The sequence below is a fragment of the Quercus robur genome, chromosome 4 (genome assembly GCF_932294415.1).
Source record: "Quercus robur chromosome 4, dhQueRobu3.1, whole genome shotgun sequence".
NCBI lineage: Eukaryota > Viridiplantae > Streptophyta > Magnoliopsida > Fagales > Fagaceae > Quercus > Quercus robur.
Genome location: NC_065537.1, coordinates 65,527,973 through 65,546,466, shown reverse-complemented (window position 1 = coordinate 65,546,466; position 18,494 = coordinate 65,527,973). Strand labels below are relative to the sequence as shown.

Below are 18,494 nucleotides of genomic sequence, written 5' to 3'. Positions count from 1 at the left end.
TAGTATTATATAATTTTATTTAATTAATGTTTACATATAAAAATGTCCCATATAAAATTTTTGCCTTAGGCCCCAAATTTTGTTGGGCCGGGCCTGATCACACATATCATCAAATTGTGGTAAAAATTGTTGCAAGTATATTGTCCTAGAAAAAACTGAAATAAGGCAATTTTGATTTCAATGTTATTGAGAAGACGAAACTATGTAAGAGAGGCATTTCGAAGGATTGGACAGGCAATTATGGCATTCAGGAATTCAGCAAAGGAAAGTGCACTAAAAATCTTTAGCGATAAAGTTTGGAATTCCAACTTTAGCTTAAAGTTTTTGTTTAAAATTGGCTTATTGGACTTTATTTGACGTGTTTGATTCTTTTATTCATGGTCGCCATCTATTCAGAGTTCATATAATTGGCTAAGTCAGCCAAAAAAGAATTCATATAATTAGCTATTAGCCAATCCAAGGTGATATTTTGCAGGCCATTACAGATGCCATCGGAAGCATCCAAGAAACTAATTTTCATTTAATTTAAGTAGAAGATTGTAATCAGAGTGTTTGGTTACCTTGGCATGCAAGAAAGTACGGAGAAACCTGGAGAGAGAATTCTTGAGAAAAATCTTGTAACTAATAAGTCTTGTGTAGTATAGAAAGGCAAGCTTAGCTTTTATTTCAGCTTCTGGGTTTTATGCAAAGCTGCCTTCGCCATCCATGAAATCCAAAGCTCTAGAACCCCATTTCAACTCAGTGAGTGTCAGCTTCTGGCCCAGAAGGTAAACCCTCCTTTTCCCCAATCAGTCTTTGTTTCCAGTTTAAATGGTTCGTAATCTGTTCTGTTCAATCCTTTGGTGCTTAAGTTTGTAATCTATTTCCTGAATTTTCTTGAGTCTTAGAATAGAATTTTGTTCAATCTATGCCAGGTCTTCCACTCATAAACTGTAGCTATCCCAGTACGAGTTTCTGAAACTTCAATGGGGTTTTGTTGAAAAATCTTCTTGTCATATTTTTCGTCTTTGTTTCAAGCTTCTTCACCCAAAAGCCAAATATCTCATGCTTGTATATCTCTGTTCTTTAGTCATAGGAATTTTCTTGGCTCTGACTGATTGGGTGAGTGATTCAAGATGCTTCTAAATCAGGAAAAAAATGCAACCAAGTTGAAATTTCAATCAATGAGGAACACTAACAAATTTGGTCGTGTGTCTATACCTATACCCGTTATTCTCTACTGGGCCTTTACAATTCATGTAACTATGGTCGGAAGTGGACCACAGCTGTTGGGTCCAAGTATCTGTCGGCTAGTGGAAAATCCACCATATCCCAAGCTGCTACTCTAAAACCTTTGGTCCCTCAAGTCCATTACATGACTGCTCGAGTTTTCTACTCAAATTTCACCTATCGTACTCCTGTTGTTGCTGGTAGAAATTTTTTTCGTCTTTACTTTGGATCTTGCTTCATATGCGAGCCTAGATGCGTCCAATACTGTTTTCTCTGTCACTGCTGGGTCTTATACTCTTCTTAACAACTTCAGTGTTGCACAAACTTTGGAAGCATTGAATTTTGCATTTCTTGTCAAGGAGTATTCAATCGATGTTGAGGGTGCAACATTGGATATAAGTTTCATCCCATCTTCCAAAGCCCCAAAGGCATACGCATTTGTGAATGGGATTAAGATTGTGTCAATGCTTGATTTTTATAGTTCCATAGATGGAACTCTGATGATTGTGGGTCAGAATGCTCCCTTCTACATTGATAACACCACTGCACTTGAGAATGGTTATCAGCTGAATGTGGGTGGAAATGATATATCTCCCTACCATGATACAAGTCTTTATAGGTCCTGGACCGATGACTTGCCAAATCTCTATGGGGCTACCTTTGGGGTTTCATATTCTACCGATGACATGACAATCCAATATCCTACGAGCATACCTACTTATGTTGCACTGGTTGATGTCTACGCTACTGCTAGATCAATGGGGCAGAGTCCTCAAATCAATCTTAATTACAACTTGACATGAATTTTCCTCAGTTGATTCCGGATTCTCTTACCTTGTTAGGCTTCATTTCTGTGAGATTCAGAAAAATATAACAAAGATTAATCAAAGATTGTTTGATATCTACCTTAATTTATAAGAAAAATTTTGAAGAAAAATAATTTTATATGGTAATTTTTAAAGTAGATTAAAAACAATGGAGAGCATAATCATTATCTTAAACTGGTTCTCAGCATTACTACATGTGACCGACAGAAGAGTTTAAAACAAAAACTAAGCATATGTTTTTCATTTTCAAAGATCATAAAATTTACAAACATACTTTAAGCAGCACTAGTAATCTATTACCACCCAGAAGTATCTGAAGCTGAAAGTACTTCTGGGTTCATGAGTAACTCAAAGGATATGAGTAATAATAAATTAATAATATCTAGAAATAAGGAAAAAGAAGCTTACCTCTGAGATATCATCCTTCAATTCCAAATGGGTTTTGGTTGATTGTAATTTCAGATTCAGAGCTTCTGTATTGGCCGCTAAACTGTCTCAGACTCTCTGGGATTTGTAGTCTCTGAACTTTGATATGCTAACAACTTGGTTAACAATTCGGCGAGTTGGAGGTAAAACTTGCATAAACGGTGAGTCTTTGACGGTTGATCATCAACGATAAGTCGTTTTGTTCTATCTTTCTTATCTTGTCTGGTTGTCGTGGTCGTGGTCGTGGTCGTGGTCGTGGTCTTGTTTTGTCGGATGTGTCTACTGTGACATTGTCGTTTGATGTACGGAAACTGAAACGAGGGATACGAGTGGTGCTCAAAACGGCGGCGTTTGTTTATTTTAATGTTGGGCTACATAGATATGATGTTAGGCCCAATTGGTTAATATTTACTCATTTTCTTGGTGAGAGACCCGTTAGGCAAAGATGATGTAAGCCCAAAGTTAGCACTTGTTGAATCCACTTAGCTGTTCATTTTCCTGGTTTAAAGCCCATGTTTATAATTCTAATTCTATAAATAATAATAAAAATGTTAATATTTTTACCTTTATTATAGTAAAATAGTAATTGAAAAGGTTAACAAATACTCTAAAGATATTGGTTTAAAAATTAGATTAGAAAACTTTCATGGGAAATTTTTTTTTTTAAATTAGTTTTTTTATAGCATTTTTTTATTTTTTATTTCTCATAAAAGTTAGATCAAAATTTTCCTAAAATGATTCATTAACAAATATCTTAACTTCTAAAAAGTTAACGTAGCACTTAATTAAAAAAGTTAAGAAGGTAAAGTGAAGTAGTGAAGTAATTAACATCAAGTATATTATTTGAGTGTATCTTCTTTTATATATATATATATATATATATATAATATGTCTGCTTGATAAGAATCGATGTTCAATTGTTCAATTTTGGATTAAGGTACAAGGTATTAGGATTATTGTAAAAAGTAGAGTTCAAGTCTTAGTTATAAGAAGTGGAGTTCTAACTATAGAACTTTATTTTCACAACACTTTTTGAATCACAGTTTTCACATCATTTTGAATAACAATACTTGAAAGCTACTACCAAACAGGCCATAATCATTACTATAACAATCCGTTTGGAAACAACTTATTTAGTTTTTTGCTAAAAAAAATTGTTGAAATTGTGCTAAAATATATTTGTACCTTGAAAATATTTTAAAAAATGACTTGAGGTTTTAAAAAATTGTACATAAAAGCTAAAAGCTAAGAGGGTGTTTTGTACATGTATTTAAGCAACAATTTTCAGTGTTTAAACACTGAAAACTATTGTTCCAAAAAAAATAAATAAATAAACATGTTTGGTAGACACTTTTTTTTTTAAGAGTGTTTGAGTTATGTTATTCAAAATATGGTGTTAAAACATTGATTTTAGAAAGCTCCTCATATCAATTTTCAATATGCAAACAACGTTGCTTAATGGCACAATCATAAATATTTTTAAAAACTTAGGACCCACAAATTTGACAAATATTTTTACTTTTTCTTAAAAATATATACACATACCAAACACACAATTATATTTTTTTACTCTTGAAAAGACGTTATTAGAAATATAGTACCAAACACATTTTTTGCATTAAGAGTACTTTAAATATGTGTTTTCACAACACTTTTTAAACCACAATTTTCATATAATTTTGAACAACAATACTCAAACACCTATGTTAAACAAAACAAAAAAAGTTTAAGCCATTTTAGATATATATTTGATAAAATGGTAAGCGTAGTATTATTAAAATTAAGATAAATCAGATTGGAATACATCATTCAAATCACTAGATAGTTCTTCTACCCATACATCAATGTCTACAGTTGAAACTGCTTTCCTAGCTAAGACGTGAGCCAACCTATTACCTTCTCATCTGACATGCAGATATTGGCATTGCTGCAACGACTCTCCAATCTGCCTAGTCTCCTCAATCACTTGACCAAATAAGGTATTGCACTGACCCAAGCCAACTAGAGCATGGACAACCCAAAGAAAGTCTCCCTCGATAATCACATTGGACAGGCTAAGTTGCTTAGCAAAGACCACTGCCCTTTCTCGCTGCCAAGGCCTCAGCCATCTCTACCGATTGGGTCAAGCTAACTTGTTGACTCAGTGCAACAATAACACACCCTTCACGATCCCAAAGCACCCCTATCCCTGTAAAGTTTGCAGGGACGAAACCATGCACAAGCAAAAGAGGGCTGTGCCCCCTCCCCCCCCCCCCCCCCCCCCCCCCCGGAAATTTTTAAAAAATATTAAATAATAGGTATATATTTAAGATTTTAGAAAATAAGTCCATGAAAAATTATATTTTCCCCTCTCAAGAAAATTATATTTGCCCCCCTTGACTTCAAATCCTAGTTCCGTCCCTAAAAGTCTGAACCTTCAAACAGAGCAGCATTAACATTCACCTTATAGCAGCCTATCGGTGGAGGATTCCAAGGAGCTCGAGTCCTACGACTTGGCATAGGCAAGTCCCGTTTATGCACATTGAGAAACTCCCGTACTAACTCGTTTGCTTGATCACCAATTTCATGAAGTTGCCAAGAGGGTTGATGCACCCTCATTCGATTGCACCTCCGCCATAATCCCCAAGTGATCGTAGCAAACAAATTTATCCTATAGCTCGATCCTTCATTGAACAGTGCTTCCAGAAGATCGAAAAAAGCCCAACATTGTTTCTAGAGCAAGAATTAGAAGCCCGAGTCAGACCACCATATTGACCGAGCCTTATCACATAACCATCGGCAATGTAGGATAGTCTCTAGGTGATCATCACCGCGGTCGCAAGTATCACCCATCAGTAAGTGTCATGCTTTCAAGTTCTGCTTTGTGGGGAGAGAGTCCTTGACAACACGCCAAAGAAAATGACGTACTTTGTTGGGAACCTTGATCTTCCAAATTTTCTTCCAAAACTTCTGAGAATTATCCGGAGAAGAAGAGCTTGGCAAGCCATGACTTTCATCAGCAACCAACATACGATAAGCACTATGCACACTATACTCTCCATCCATAGTAAAGGGCCAGATCAACTCATCTTCACTCCAAGCCTCGTGGACCATCTTGACTTCCCATGGTAGGAAACAACTCTCAAGCTTACCGGGGGTCCCATATCCTCGTATTTGTGTGAAACAAGTCACTCACCCGTTCTACCCTCAAATCAGCTATAGGTGAGCTAATTCTGCTGTAAGTGGGATCAGGCAACTAGCAGTGCTTCCACACATCAATTTTCTGACCATCTCCAACCCTCCAAATAGCTCCTTTCTCAATAACTCCCCTAGCTTGCAATATACTCCTCTATGCATAGGAACACTTCGAATGAACTTGAGCATCAAGAATACTACCATTTGGAAAATACTTTGCACTAAAACCTCTATATAGAAGAGTATCTTATGAGCAATAAGTCTCCAAACCTGCTTAACCAGCAAAGCATTATTGAACTTTTGGAAATCTCGAAACCCCATATATATATAGAAGTTAATCAAAGAGAATACTACAGGCAAACATGGCCGTTTTAGATATATATAGGTTAATCAAAGAAAGACAGTGAGTTCCCAGTTTACAGTTCACAATTCACACCAGTGGTAGAGCCAGGAATTTAGGTCAAGGGGGGCAAGATTTAAAGTAAAAAACTAATCTAAAAAAATTAATCAATATTAATAACAAAATAAATAAACAACTATATGCTAATGTAATTGTCATATAGAATCTAACATAAAATATAAACTTTAATTTGTCTTTTCACACCTAGCTTAATTTATTCAATTGCCCTCGACGATTTTTCATATTTTGAAACCGTTGCATGATTTGTTCACACTCAATAGTCTTGAATATATCTTTCCTATTTCGTTTTGCTATTAGATTTTTTTCTTTTTTAATCATTATTAGGTGGGTCCCGTTCACACATAATTCCCTATTTCCTTATGGCAGTAGGATGATGTTGTGTGATTCCTATTTCATTTTGTTGTAGAATCTTTTTTTTTTTTTTTAATCATTATTAGGTGGGTCTCCCACATGATTTCCTATAGCAGTAGAATCTACTTTTTGTGCACAACTACGCCTAGTGTCTTCTTTTGTCAAGGAGGGCATAATGATAATAAAGTGAAAAAATTTGGAAAAATTTGGAAGTTCAGAGGGCACCTACCCCCCCCCCCCCCCCCCCCCCCCCCCCCCCCCCCCACCCGGCGATAATCAATCATGAACCACAAACGAGGTTTCACTTTTTCTCTTAACGCATATGTTGTCTTTTGCTATATTCCTTTATGTAGTCCCCATTAAGATTTTTAGATAAATTAATCCTTTAGATAACCCTATAAATATATATATATATATATATATATAAAAGGTTCAGGATTTTGCTAATGATTCTGTAGAAACAGAAAACTTGGAAGGTACATACTTTAAGCTCTATTCAATGGTTGTGTAGGATTGGGTTCAGTAATAGTGATATCAACCAACATATCAAAATTAAGTATTTTTTAATTGATTGATAATCATATAAAGTGGAAACTATTTTAGCCAATTGCATCAAGCTCAAACTTCATTCTTGCATCCTTGCTCCTCTGGAAGAACACACTAGAATAAGAGGGAAAAATTGATTGGTAGCATATTCAATCAACACAAACAAAAAAATAAAAAAACTAGTAAGCTCTGTGAATTCTCGGTGCTAGCTGTCATTGGGAGACTTTTTTGGCTTGTTAATTTGTGGTTTCTGATGAAGAAGAAATTGTTGACTTAACTAAACAGAAGAAGAAACCTGTAAGTTCAAAACTTCATGCATGTAGGAAACCCAAACCAGTAGCATGCATGCATTTTTTCCAGAAAGTTTGCATCATGCTTGTGTAGGTGCAAGCTGAAGTTTTTTCAAAAATGTTGATTCTTGGGAGGATATATTGATGGTAATATTTTCCTCTCTTCCTGTTTTCTTGTTGGTATATATGGTTGTAATTTTTGTGATTGTTAGTGATGCTGTGCATAAAGGTCGGATCTTGATGTGATGTTAAGTGCTCTCTTCACAAGCGAAGTGCTGAGGGTATGAGTTTGAGAATAAGGTTAGATCCAAAATTAGGAGTAAGACTACCTACCAACCTCCTCCCCAAAACCCAACAACAAGCCCTTTTGCATTGAGTATGAACTTTTTGGGATATCGAATTCCTTTAAAACAGTTCTAGAGTATAATTATGCTTTTTTACTTATTCATTTGTAGTTGACTACCAATGGTAGAAAAGCCTCAAACTTTTTATTCTGTGTTTGTAGGGCACTACAGTTATCAGGGTTTCGATCATTTCTGTCACTTGAAAATGCTTTGACACTTGGAGTAGAAAACTTTCACGATGCACAAACAACTTTCTGAGATGTAATTATGAAATTGAGTCACTTGTATTATATGCAGATGAAGTTCTCATGTTATAGGATACAAAACACGACTTCTCTTTTTGTAATCTTTTGGGTGCTTGGTTTTATCTATTCTTGAAAATTCAGTATAATGAACTGTTAGTAAGACTTATATACGATATACGAGGAAAATTATTTTGGGCTTGTTAGAATGAGCTATATATGTTATTCTACAAATCAAAATTTTCAGTTTGATGTATTCACATGCGATGAATGGTTTTTTTTTTTTTTTTAATAAGTAATGGACTAGCATAGTTTCTTTGAATGTTTTCACACTTTTAAATTGTGCTTCATACCTTTGTCCATGTGCATATTATCAATTAAACATGATACAGAGACCTTTATGATTTTGGTAGATTATATGTTTCTTTGGTCATTTTGGGTGTCTTACTAGCTATGTTCATTTTAGAAAGAAGGCGATGGGGGGGGGGGGGGGGGGGGGGGGGGGGGTAGTTGGATATTCTTAATCTCATTGTAAAATATTGCAATGTCCATGGTTCATATGACTCTGCAGCTTTTAGTAGAGTGCTCAATATCTTCTGTGAGAATAATCCTAAGATTGCCGGAGATAGATGTAGGACAGTTATGAGGCCTCCACAAGTTCTTCAAGGGGGCACACAGAAGATAGGGTTTGTAAATTTTATGATCTATGAAAAACATATGCTTAGTTTTTTATTTTTAAACATTCATAATCTTTCCTTCACATGTATTACTGCTGAGATCCTGTTTAATATAATGGTTATGTGCTCCATCTTTTTTAGTCTACTTTAAAATTTTCAGTATAAAATTTTTGCTTCAAGATTTTTAAAGGATTCAGATAAGTACTACTTTTTTTTGGGTTTATTTATTACTTACTTGAGTTGTTATCTCATACAAATATATGGTTACCTTTTTATGCCAATTTGACCGTTTCTATTGTTTTGGGATGCAAAGGCAGCTAGAACATGTCATGACATTCTTACCGTCTGAAATGGGGACAAGTGGGGATCTTTAGGCGGACAACTGTAGTTAGTAGTTAAGGGTAGATTTGCTCCTAAAAGCTTGGAGGGGATCCTGCGAGATGCATAAGTACATAATATACTATTTCGTTGGAGTAATTAATCAGCAGAGAATTCTTTTGATTAGAGCTTGAAACCCATCACAATTTCAACTACAAAAAAAACCCAGAATTCAGATCCTCAATATTTCCACACCAAAAAAAAAAAAAAAACAGAGACAAATATTATTGATAAACAATAAAAAAAATAATAGTTAAAGATCAAACAATGAAATAATAGTTAAATAGAGAAAAGATCAAGAACAGAATGAAAGATAGACAAAGAGAAAATAACCAAAAACCCAAAACCTAAACCCAGATAGTGGTGAAGAACAATAGAAAATCATTCAAAACCACCATTGTTGGGTACCGATTTCAAAACCCAGTATATGTGAAAGACACAGTTCGAGTGTTTTGGGTACCGATCTCCGTTGTTGACCGATATTCTCAGATTTCCATTATTGACCGATGTTCTCAGATTTCCATTCTTCCTCATTGGTGGTTGAGCCACGATTTGGGGTTCAAAATATCTGGATAGATCGTTTTGTGAGAGAAAGCTCCATCGATTTTGTGCTTCATCGTTGTTTTCTAATGAGAAGCAAAGAGAGATTTTTTTTTCTAAAGAGAAGCAAGAGAGAGATGGAGTGAAGAAGAAAGAGAAAGGAAGGAAAGAGAAAAAGGTTTTTTTTTTTTTTTTTAATTCAACCGGTATTATTTTAAGGGCAAATATTCTTTGCATAAGCTACAATAGTTCTCCAAGCCTAGAGAGCTACTGTAGCAAATCTAAAAAAAAATTTAGAGATAGAGAGGTTGTTGGAGGTCTTTTTTGGTGTGTTTGCTCTCCAAATTAGGCTTTAGAGAGCCTATTGGAGATGCTCTAAGTTTCTTAGTTCTCTCTTTTGTAATCAGTATTCTCTTTGTTTTCTCTTTTCTCTTTCTGTAATATTTGATATGTCTTATGCCGTTTTGCATGAGGTAGTTTTTTGAATAAAAAAAAAAGTTTTAACGGTTTTTAATAATATTTTTACATTTAATAACAATTGATAAAGGTGAACCACATTTTTCAACAATCTCATAGGCCGTAGAAAAAACTTCTCAACATAATTTTTAGTAGTGGTTCTCAACGGTCATTTTAACTGTCGAAAATGCTTTTTTTGACGGTTTCTAGTACTTTTTTCAACAGTTTATCTTAAGGTTTATTGTGGGATTAATCTAGGTGGGAAGCCTAAGTTGTCCTACATCATTTTGTTTCATCATATATTTTTGTTTTTTTAGATTTTCCCAACAAACTTTGTAATTTTATAGAAACTAGTGCTTACTAGGATATTGTAAAAGATATTTTTCATTTGTTTCTTGAGTTATCAAAAAATAATAGAGCATATTCAAGAGGAGAACTCATTCACTAACAATATAAGTTCTGCAATTAAAATCATCTTGGTACCATTTTAAATGGTTTGATCAAAGAAGGATGTTTAAGTACTATTCCCAAGTAAATATTTGCTTGATGTTTTTTTTTTCTTACAATTTTAGTGTTCCAGCAACTCCACCATTTGCTTTGGCATCATCACCCAAAAGACACCAAACAAACAAAACACCATTGTGTCTAAAGACTCTAAATGTGTTCATGTACAAGAATCAGCTCAAGCAAGCCAACTTGAGTTCTTGGTGTTGCAACACATGCTTGGCATCCCTGAAAATGGTTGTTGGAATAAGGAAATGGTGCAAATTAAGATTCTAACAATCATTAAGGGAAACAAAGAGAGAAAAAGAGTAAAATAAAGGAAACTGCTATTGCCTAACAACACCTCCAACCCTCTACAGAAGCAACTATAGGCATTTTGCAATTTGTAGTTACAATGAAATTTAATTCAAAAGGTAAAGAGTTTGTTAATAATAGGATTTTATATAAAAACCATAGAATGAATGAGTTTTTTCTGAATACTTAAACAAAAATAATGAGTTCATTGGACAAAATTGCCTTATGACCTTTTCACCAAAATTATATAGCATTTTACCCCTCTTCCCAAACTAATTAGGAAAATGCCCCTCTCTTGAAACTCGATTTTTTCAAAATCGAGTTAAGCCCTATAGTGACGTTTTCAAGGACCTATAGTGGCATTTTGTAACTTGATATCCATGAAATTGAGTTATAGGCAATCCTATAATGACGTTTTGTAACTTGATATCCATGAAATCGAGTTATAGGCAATAAAATTGCCTATAACTCGATTTCATGGATATCAAGTTACAAAACGTCACTATAGGTCCTTAAAACATCACTATAGGACTCCAATTTTTTTTTTTTTTAACTCAATTTTGAGAAAATCGAGTTACAAAAGATGGGCATTTTCCTAATTAGTTTGGGAAGGGAGGCATAAAGCTATATAATTTGGATGAAAAGGGCATAAGACCATTTTGTCCTGAGTTCATGAGACCCCAAGGGTCAAAGTTGGCGAATATACTTCCAATTGTGTTGATCACAAGATCTGATCGACCGATAGATCAAGTAGAAAAGAGAAATACTCTGCTCGGCCCAAAAATACAACAATGAATTCTTAGGTGCAAAACCCATAACCTAAATTCTACATTAAGTTCTATAACTCAACTGCACTTGTAGTTCCCTAAGATTTCCTTTGATAAAAAGCTTCTAAAAATTCTTTGTCTCTATGAACCTTTGATTGAGATTAAGGGCCCGTAATTTGAATTAAGGGAGGAGGGAACGGGAATAGAGTAGAGTTGAGTGAAAATAGACTAATTTTGGACCAATTCTACTCTACTTTACTCTACTCCCTCAATCCAAACGAACCATAAAAGCTCCCACTCTTTGCTGCTAAGTAGATAATTTTCAAGATTTTAATAATTAAAAAAAAAAATTCAAATTTCATTTTGATACATGATTGAGTTTTTTTTTTTTTTTTTTTTTTTTTTTTTTTTTTTTTTTTTTGTGGAGAAACCAAACCATAAGTCTGGGAAGTATTATTGTTCAATGATTAGTGAACATCAAATAAAAAATAATAGTCATTTTGATACATTATTGAGTTGAAATGTATTAAAAAATAATAGTTATTTTGTACATGTCTATTCTTTTGTTTATATTTATTAATACTGAAAAATGCTAGATTGTATTTTCATATATAAATTTAGTTTTGCATGCTAGGTTACCTTTATTCTTTAATTGTAATTTTATTTTGGTTCAGGCTTTGGCTCCGATGAAAATGAAAAACCTTATTCTGTCCCTTGTACTTGAATGTCATTAGCCACTTCTTTGAGGAGAACATGGACTTGAGTTGCCCTTCCCACTTATATAAAGGGGGAGAAAAGAAAGAATGTCTATTTAACATAAATGAAATTATTTGATTCTAGGAGACTAGGCCCATAATGGGTGTTTATTGATTTTATTTTTATTTTTATTTTTTTAATAATTTGATGCTTACAACGGTGAAGGGAAATTTAAAGTTTTGAATTTTGGATGCCTCTGTTAGTAACACCAAAAAGTGACAACACGTTGAATTTTAGAACTATCTAATTAATTTAGGTAAAAATGTGAAACTTTCGTGGCTTTGTTATTATGTTTGTTTGTTTGTTTTTGTTGAAACGAGACTTTGTTATTTGTTTAGAAAGAATTGCTAGCATGCTTTAAGTGAAGTTTGGACTTTGGACAGATCTATCTAACCCCTAGACTTACAACACAGCAGGTTGCTCGTGTTGTTTTTATCAACTCCAATTTTGAAGGTTGACAACTTGACTGGCCAACTACTACCCTCTAATGATGCAACCATACGCATTTAAACATTGTTTTTCATTCAAGGTAACTAGGTAAGCTAACCACAAAACAATTGAATATGGTCTGGTGGGAAAATATGAGATTTCGTATATTTTCACAATTTTCCTCTTTCTTTAGTGAAGTGGAAATTAAGAAATGAGTTGGAAATTTTCTCAGAGGAGCTTTCCATATTTGGCAACCTTTCCTGTATTACAGACAATTTACGGAAGGTTGAGTGTATCCAACTAATAGACCCAATTTAGGACTGAATTAAAATATAAAGCTAAACTTTTTAAGGTGGAACACTAAAGAATTTATATAACTTCAATATATATTTTACTTTTTGGAATTTTTACAAATACATGCAACCTTTGGATTTTTAAGTTAATGCCAATTTAATTTGGTTTCTGAACTTTTAATTTAAACAATTAATCCTTTAGACATAAGGTGTGGACAAATGGAATATAGTCATTTGTAAACATTTTCCATTAAAGTAAATAATTTAATTACATAATCTATACATGATAATAATGATATTTTAAAATTATTAATAGTTTGATAAAATCATATACTCATCACATGATATTTATAAAAATCCCTTACTTTTTTGTTAGCATATATTCATGAATTAATTAAATGGCATAAAAGTGTAGTATAGTATGCCTCTCGTTACTAATAATAATAATAATAATTAAAATTAACAAAGATGAGAGTTTAGATTTTTTTTTTTTTTTTTTTTTTTTTTTTAGTATCATAACAAATCAGCTTTTGCAACTCCTCTCTTGGTGTCCAATTCATTAGTCCACTTTCATTTACAGTAGACATGCACTGTTTTAAATATTAGAATCAACAAAAAGAGAATAATAATAAAAATTGAATGCTGAGATATGCATGGACAATTCATATCTCGAAACTATCAAACCTGACAAACCCAGATTTTGACTTGTCTTAGTCAGACTCTGTAATAAATTCTTATCCCTCTCTTGGAGGGGAAAATCTAACCGTAATATAAATTATAATTACATTTTAAGGTTATAAAGTCTATAAATATTATAAAAATATTGTAAACGTAGTATTTTTTTAAGATTAAAGTCTTTTTATACTATCAATTAGCATGGTTTGTTGTCACCAATCAAGCATTATTACCATGCATTTAGCCTAAAATTTAGGGTCCGATAAGAGGGATAATGTTAATTTTTTGTGTTTCACTATAAAAAATAAAAAAAATTAAAGGATTAATAATTGTATTCTTCATCCTTTGTTGGATAGGTAGCGTGAAAAGATGAGAGAAAAGTAAGTACGTACGTCGTATGTTAAGTTGCTATATATTGTTACAATTCCAAGCTTTTCGATTGCTCAACTGCTTTTGGGTTGATCAGTTGCCTAAGCCAAGTAGTAAAGAATAAGATATCTAATATTCAACTACTCCCTTACAGATATTGCTGTAATACAATTACAATGTGATTTGCGGTTGATTGTATGCAATCTTGAGAACTAGCCTGACTCAAATAAGTTCCAAGATATTCCATATTATACATTTCATACTCTATCTGAAAATAGTCTTATTTCCCCTTCAAAAAAGAAAAAGAAAAAGAAAATAGTCTTATTTATTATCAAAACAAATGATGGGGAATTGAAATAAATGTATTCGTACTCGAATTATTTAAAAAATAAAATAATACTGTGAGAAACATTAACATTTTGCAATATCTACTCTTATCATCTTAGTGCATATGGTATATGCACTTTGGGAGACAAGTGAAGAATGTAACTAGTATTCTACCTGTCTTTAACTTTTTTAATTATATACATATTATTTACACACATCAATAATTGTGGTAGAGCCCGTGGAGGTATTTGAACCCCAAATATTCTCATTGAAAAGACATCAAAAGAAAAGATACCAACTAATTGAGATACAAAGTTTTTGTCAATCTAACCATTATTTTACTTGTTTAATTCACCTATTCAAAGTAACATGTTATATACATCTATACACTGATATACACATAGATCAATAATTGGAGTAGATGGATTTGAATTCCGAATGTTTCTATTGAAAACATGCCAAAAAAAATTCCAACCAATTGAGTTGTAAGGTTCTTGTCAATCTAACCATTATTTTACTTGTTTAATTCACCTATTCAAAGTAATTAATTGGTGAGACCTTGTGCTATTCTATTACTGAGGTGCAATGCCCGATGCTACCACCATAATATGAATATAAATTAATTTCATAAATGGTGCAATTAGAAGACTAAATTCATCGATCAAGATTCTCTAAAAACAAAAAAAACAAAAAAAAACAAAAAACAAAAAACAAAAAAAAAATCATCAATCAAGAATAGAGTAGAAATTTATTTGGACAAACAAATCTGGGTGTAAAGTATCTCTTACAAGATCAAACACACTTCCACGTAATTAAAATTAAATTAAATTAAAAAAAAGAAAAAAAGAAAAAAAAAGAGAGAGTAAAACGCAAGCACAATCATATGATCATTATAATAATAAAACAGGAATAGAAGGATGGTACGGCACCAAAACTCACACTCCAAATACGCAATAGAAAGGGAAATTAATAACTCCAAATGTATATATTTTTCTAATTCAAACTTTCTTGAGAAAATTATATATAATTGAAGATATTACATCTAAAATTTTCATCTTTTAATCTTTTAAGTTTTTACCTTTAGCGAGAATCATCTACTAATGCCAAATATTCCTTCAATTCACAAGGAAAACAAGGGTAGCGCTTCCATAAATTCCCATGCAACTTGAACATCTTCAACACTTTATCCTTTGTTGAAGATCGGCCATCGATATGCAACAATGCCAAAAGCTTCTTCACGGATCCATAAACCAACATTTCCTCCAAAACTCTCTCAGTTGGGTGCAAGTTACAAATCAGCCACAAAATCTTCACCGCAATCTTTGTGGTGGTGTTTGAGACATGCAACATTTTCTTGGAAATTGCAGCTATGGCCATGCCATGTTCAACCAAGGCCTGCCTGCCTTCAGCGCATTCACATAGTAGTTTTAACAATACCAACACTTTCTCACATTTGGATGATTGATTCGAGTCTGGAAGAAGCTCGATAAGGACACAAACTGCGCCGGCTTCTATTGCTTTCAATCGGCTTTTCTTTGAACCTCCCAATATGTCTATTAGAACATCCAAGGCACGAGAACTTGCCTTGGTGCATATCTCATCGGAAACAAGCTCTAACAATGACTTGAAGAAATCTATACCTTGATCTTGAATAACAAAGTTCCAATCATAATTACTTTTTGACATCTTTTGGAATATGGTAATAGTGTATAGCCTGCCCTCAGCACTGCCTCTTTGAAGCATGATTGCCATGGACTTAATTGATTCTTGTTTGGATAACAATTCAAAGGTTCTTTCTTCCTCGGATAGAGGGAGTTGTTGCAACACTCCTAAGGCCTCCTCACAAGCTCTAAATGTAACAAAATCATGGCTCTCATAAAGAATTTGTACAATTATTTGGACTAGTACCTCGACTCCACTGGATAGAATAAAGTCGGTATTTATAATCTCATCACCAATTTCAATAATTGATCGGAGTTTCTTCAAGGAACTTACCTTGAATGGCGACGACTCGATGGTTTTGAGGAGTGATAGCATGTCATCATGCTTGACCGAAGGGCTTGGGGATGATGATGATGAACAAGATTGAGAAGCTTTATTTTGATTTTGCCATTCAACTATGAGCCTCTTGAGGTTGTGATTAGGAGTGACATCAAAATTCTTGATGCTTTGCATGGTAGCCGGGCAGGTCTTCTTCTTGTAAGTGAATAACCATTTCTCAATGTTCTTTCTTTCATAGCTGAGGCCTGTGGCTATGGTGACAGGGTCTTTCATGAGCTCCATGGAAATGGGGCATAGGAAATCTGGAGGAACATCCATGGTTGGATCTTGTTAAAGGTTCAGGTAACAGTAGGTATCGCTAGGTTATATATGACGATGGTGGTATTGAATATTGAAATCTCTAATCTTCTTTATATAAGGAACAAATCAAAGTCAAAGGACAATGAGTGCTTTGCAAGCTGTTAAACATGGAAACCACAAGGAAAGCTCATGGAAATTTTCAAAATTGTATTTTTTTTTGTTTGTTTGTTTGTTTTCTTTCTACTTTGTATAAATCTTAAATACTCTCTCACTACCAATTGTTTACGCTATCTGTATTGGACGCAAGTATGTACATTGAATCATTGACACTGTATATTGCATTTTACCCCCCAAGAGTTTAGGTTTATTTCATTTGAATCCCTTGTATCAGATAAGAGCAATTAGTCAAAGTCTACATTTATGGCTCATAAGTCATAAACATAAATGGATAGTTGTATCTTACGCAAAAAAGTATTGGCTGTACTGTCTTTTTGAGGGAAAAGTATTGGCTGTACTTGATAGAATTGTAGAACAAAATTTATGTCATTAACAAGTTTGACTTGAAAATTTATGTGATTTTATTGCCAAGGATTAATTAATTAACATTAACATAATTTCCCACAACATGAGCTGGTTGTTTTATTTATTTCTTTGCAAATAAACCAAGTCAGGCTGGATGAGGTGATTTACTTACCCAGAAAATAAAAAGGTTGATTTACTTACCAAATACTAAAAAATTAAGGTTATTTACAATAAAGGCAGTGACAGATTTTTGTTGGTTGGAGAGATATTCTTCCATGTATATATAATTGTATGTAATAAATATGCAAATAGCCAACTCATTGACACCTATAGAATGAGATAGGCAGAATTTATTTTTATTTTTATTTTTGCCAAAGAATATAGCTAGAATTTAAAATGAGTTTTGCTCATATGTAGGAGCAATTTAAAATCTTAATAACTAGCACTCCATAATATGTCTGGACTCTAGAGTTTTTAATTATAATTAAATTTTTTGAGAAGAATATTATAATTATAATTATAATTTTTGATACATAATTATAATTATAATTAACTACTTATATGGCACATCATTTAATAGGCTTCATTTATAGGACAACTATGTAAGAAGGAATTCTCTAAAACGAAACTATATAAAATTATCTTGCTATATTTTTTTCTTAATAGTTTTTTTTTTAAACCCTTTTCTCAAAATATTTATATGTCATTAGAACTGATTAAATACATTTATTATTTTTATTATTAAAAAAAAAAACGCAGTACAAGGTATTTATGTGTTTTACGCACTTGAGATGCATTAAAGGATCAAAAGGGTCTGTTCGAAGACATCCAAGTGGTGGGTTCAATAGACTTTAGACATACCATAAATTCGAATGTTCCAAAATTCATTCATTAAACTTTCAGTACATGAGATTTTCAAAATGTTTCATAAGTTTTTTTTTTTTTTTTTAATAAAAGATAAAAATTCTACTTTACTCTAATTTAAGTATATATGTGTGTGAAACTCCCTTCAATAGTGCACGGTAACAAATTATCTCATAAATTGAAAATGAAATAATCGTGCAAAGACCTAAGACAACATTTTATTTATATATATTTTGTAAATTTAATAATTTTAGTTATGTAAAATGGTTAAAACTTTTGAAACATGGGGTTTAATTTAAAAATATGTTTAAATTATGGGTTTAAAATGTAAACTACATCATTATCAATATATATATATATATATATATATATAACCTGCACTTTAAAAATATATATATACCATATACAAAGGGGTTTTAACTAGATGAAATACATGAATCATGGCGTATATTGGGTGGACGACAAAAAAAATTATGGAGTTATAGGCACTTCAATTTGTAAACGGCCCTTTC

The 18,494-nt window shown here is 32.8% G+C and overlaps 1 protein-coding gene across 1 annotated transcript; it reads right to left on the bottom strand.

Annotated features, from left to right (window-relative positions):
• Positions 1-15,261: 15,261 nt before the first annotated feature.
• Positions 15,262-16,822, bottom strand: LOC126723389 (E3 ubiquitin-protein ligase PUB23-like). Its single transcript, XM_050426781.1, has one exon. It carries the CDS (start codon positions 16,612-16,614, stop codon positions 15,376-15,378), a length of 1,239 nt encoding a protein of 412 aa, XP_050282738.1. The 5' UTR covers positions 16,615-16,822; the 3' UTR covers positions 15,262-15,375.
• Positions 16,823-18,494: the final 1,672 nt, after the last annotated feature.

Bases quoted from the DNA above. Each gene is read 5' to 3' on its own strand.
- LOC126723389 (XM_050426781.1), bottom strand. From the start codon at position 16,614: ATGGATGTTCCTCCAGATTTCCTATGCCCCATTTCCATGGAGCTCATG.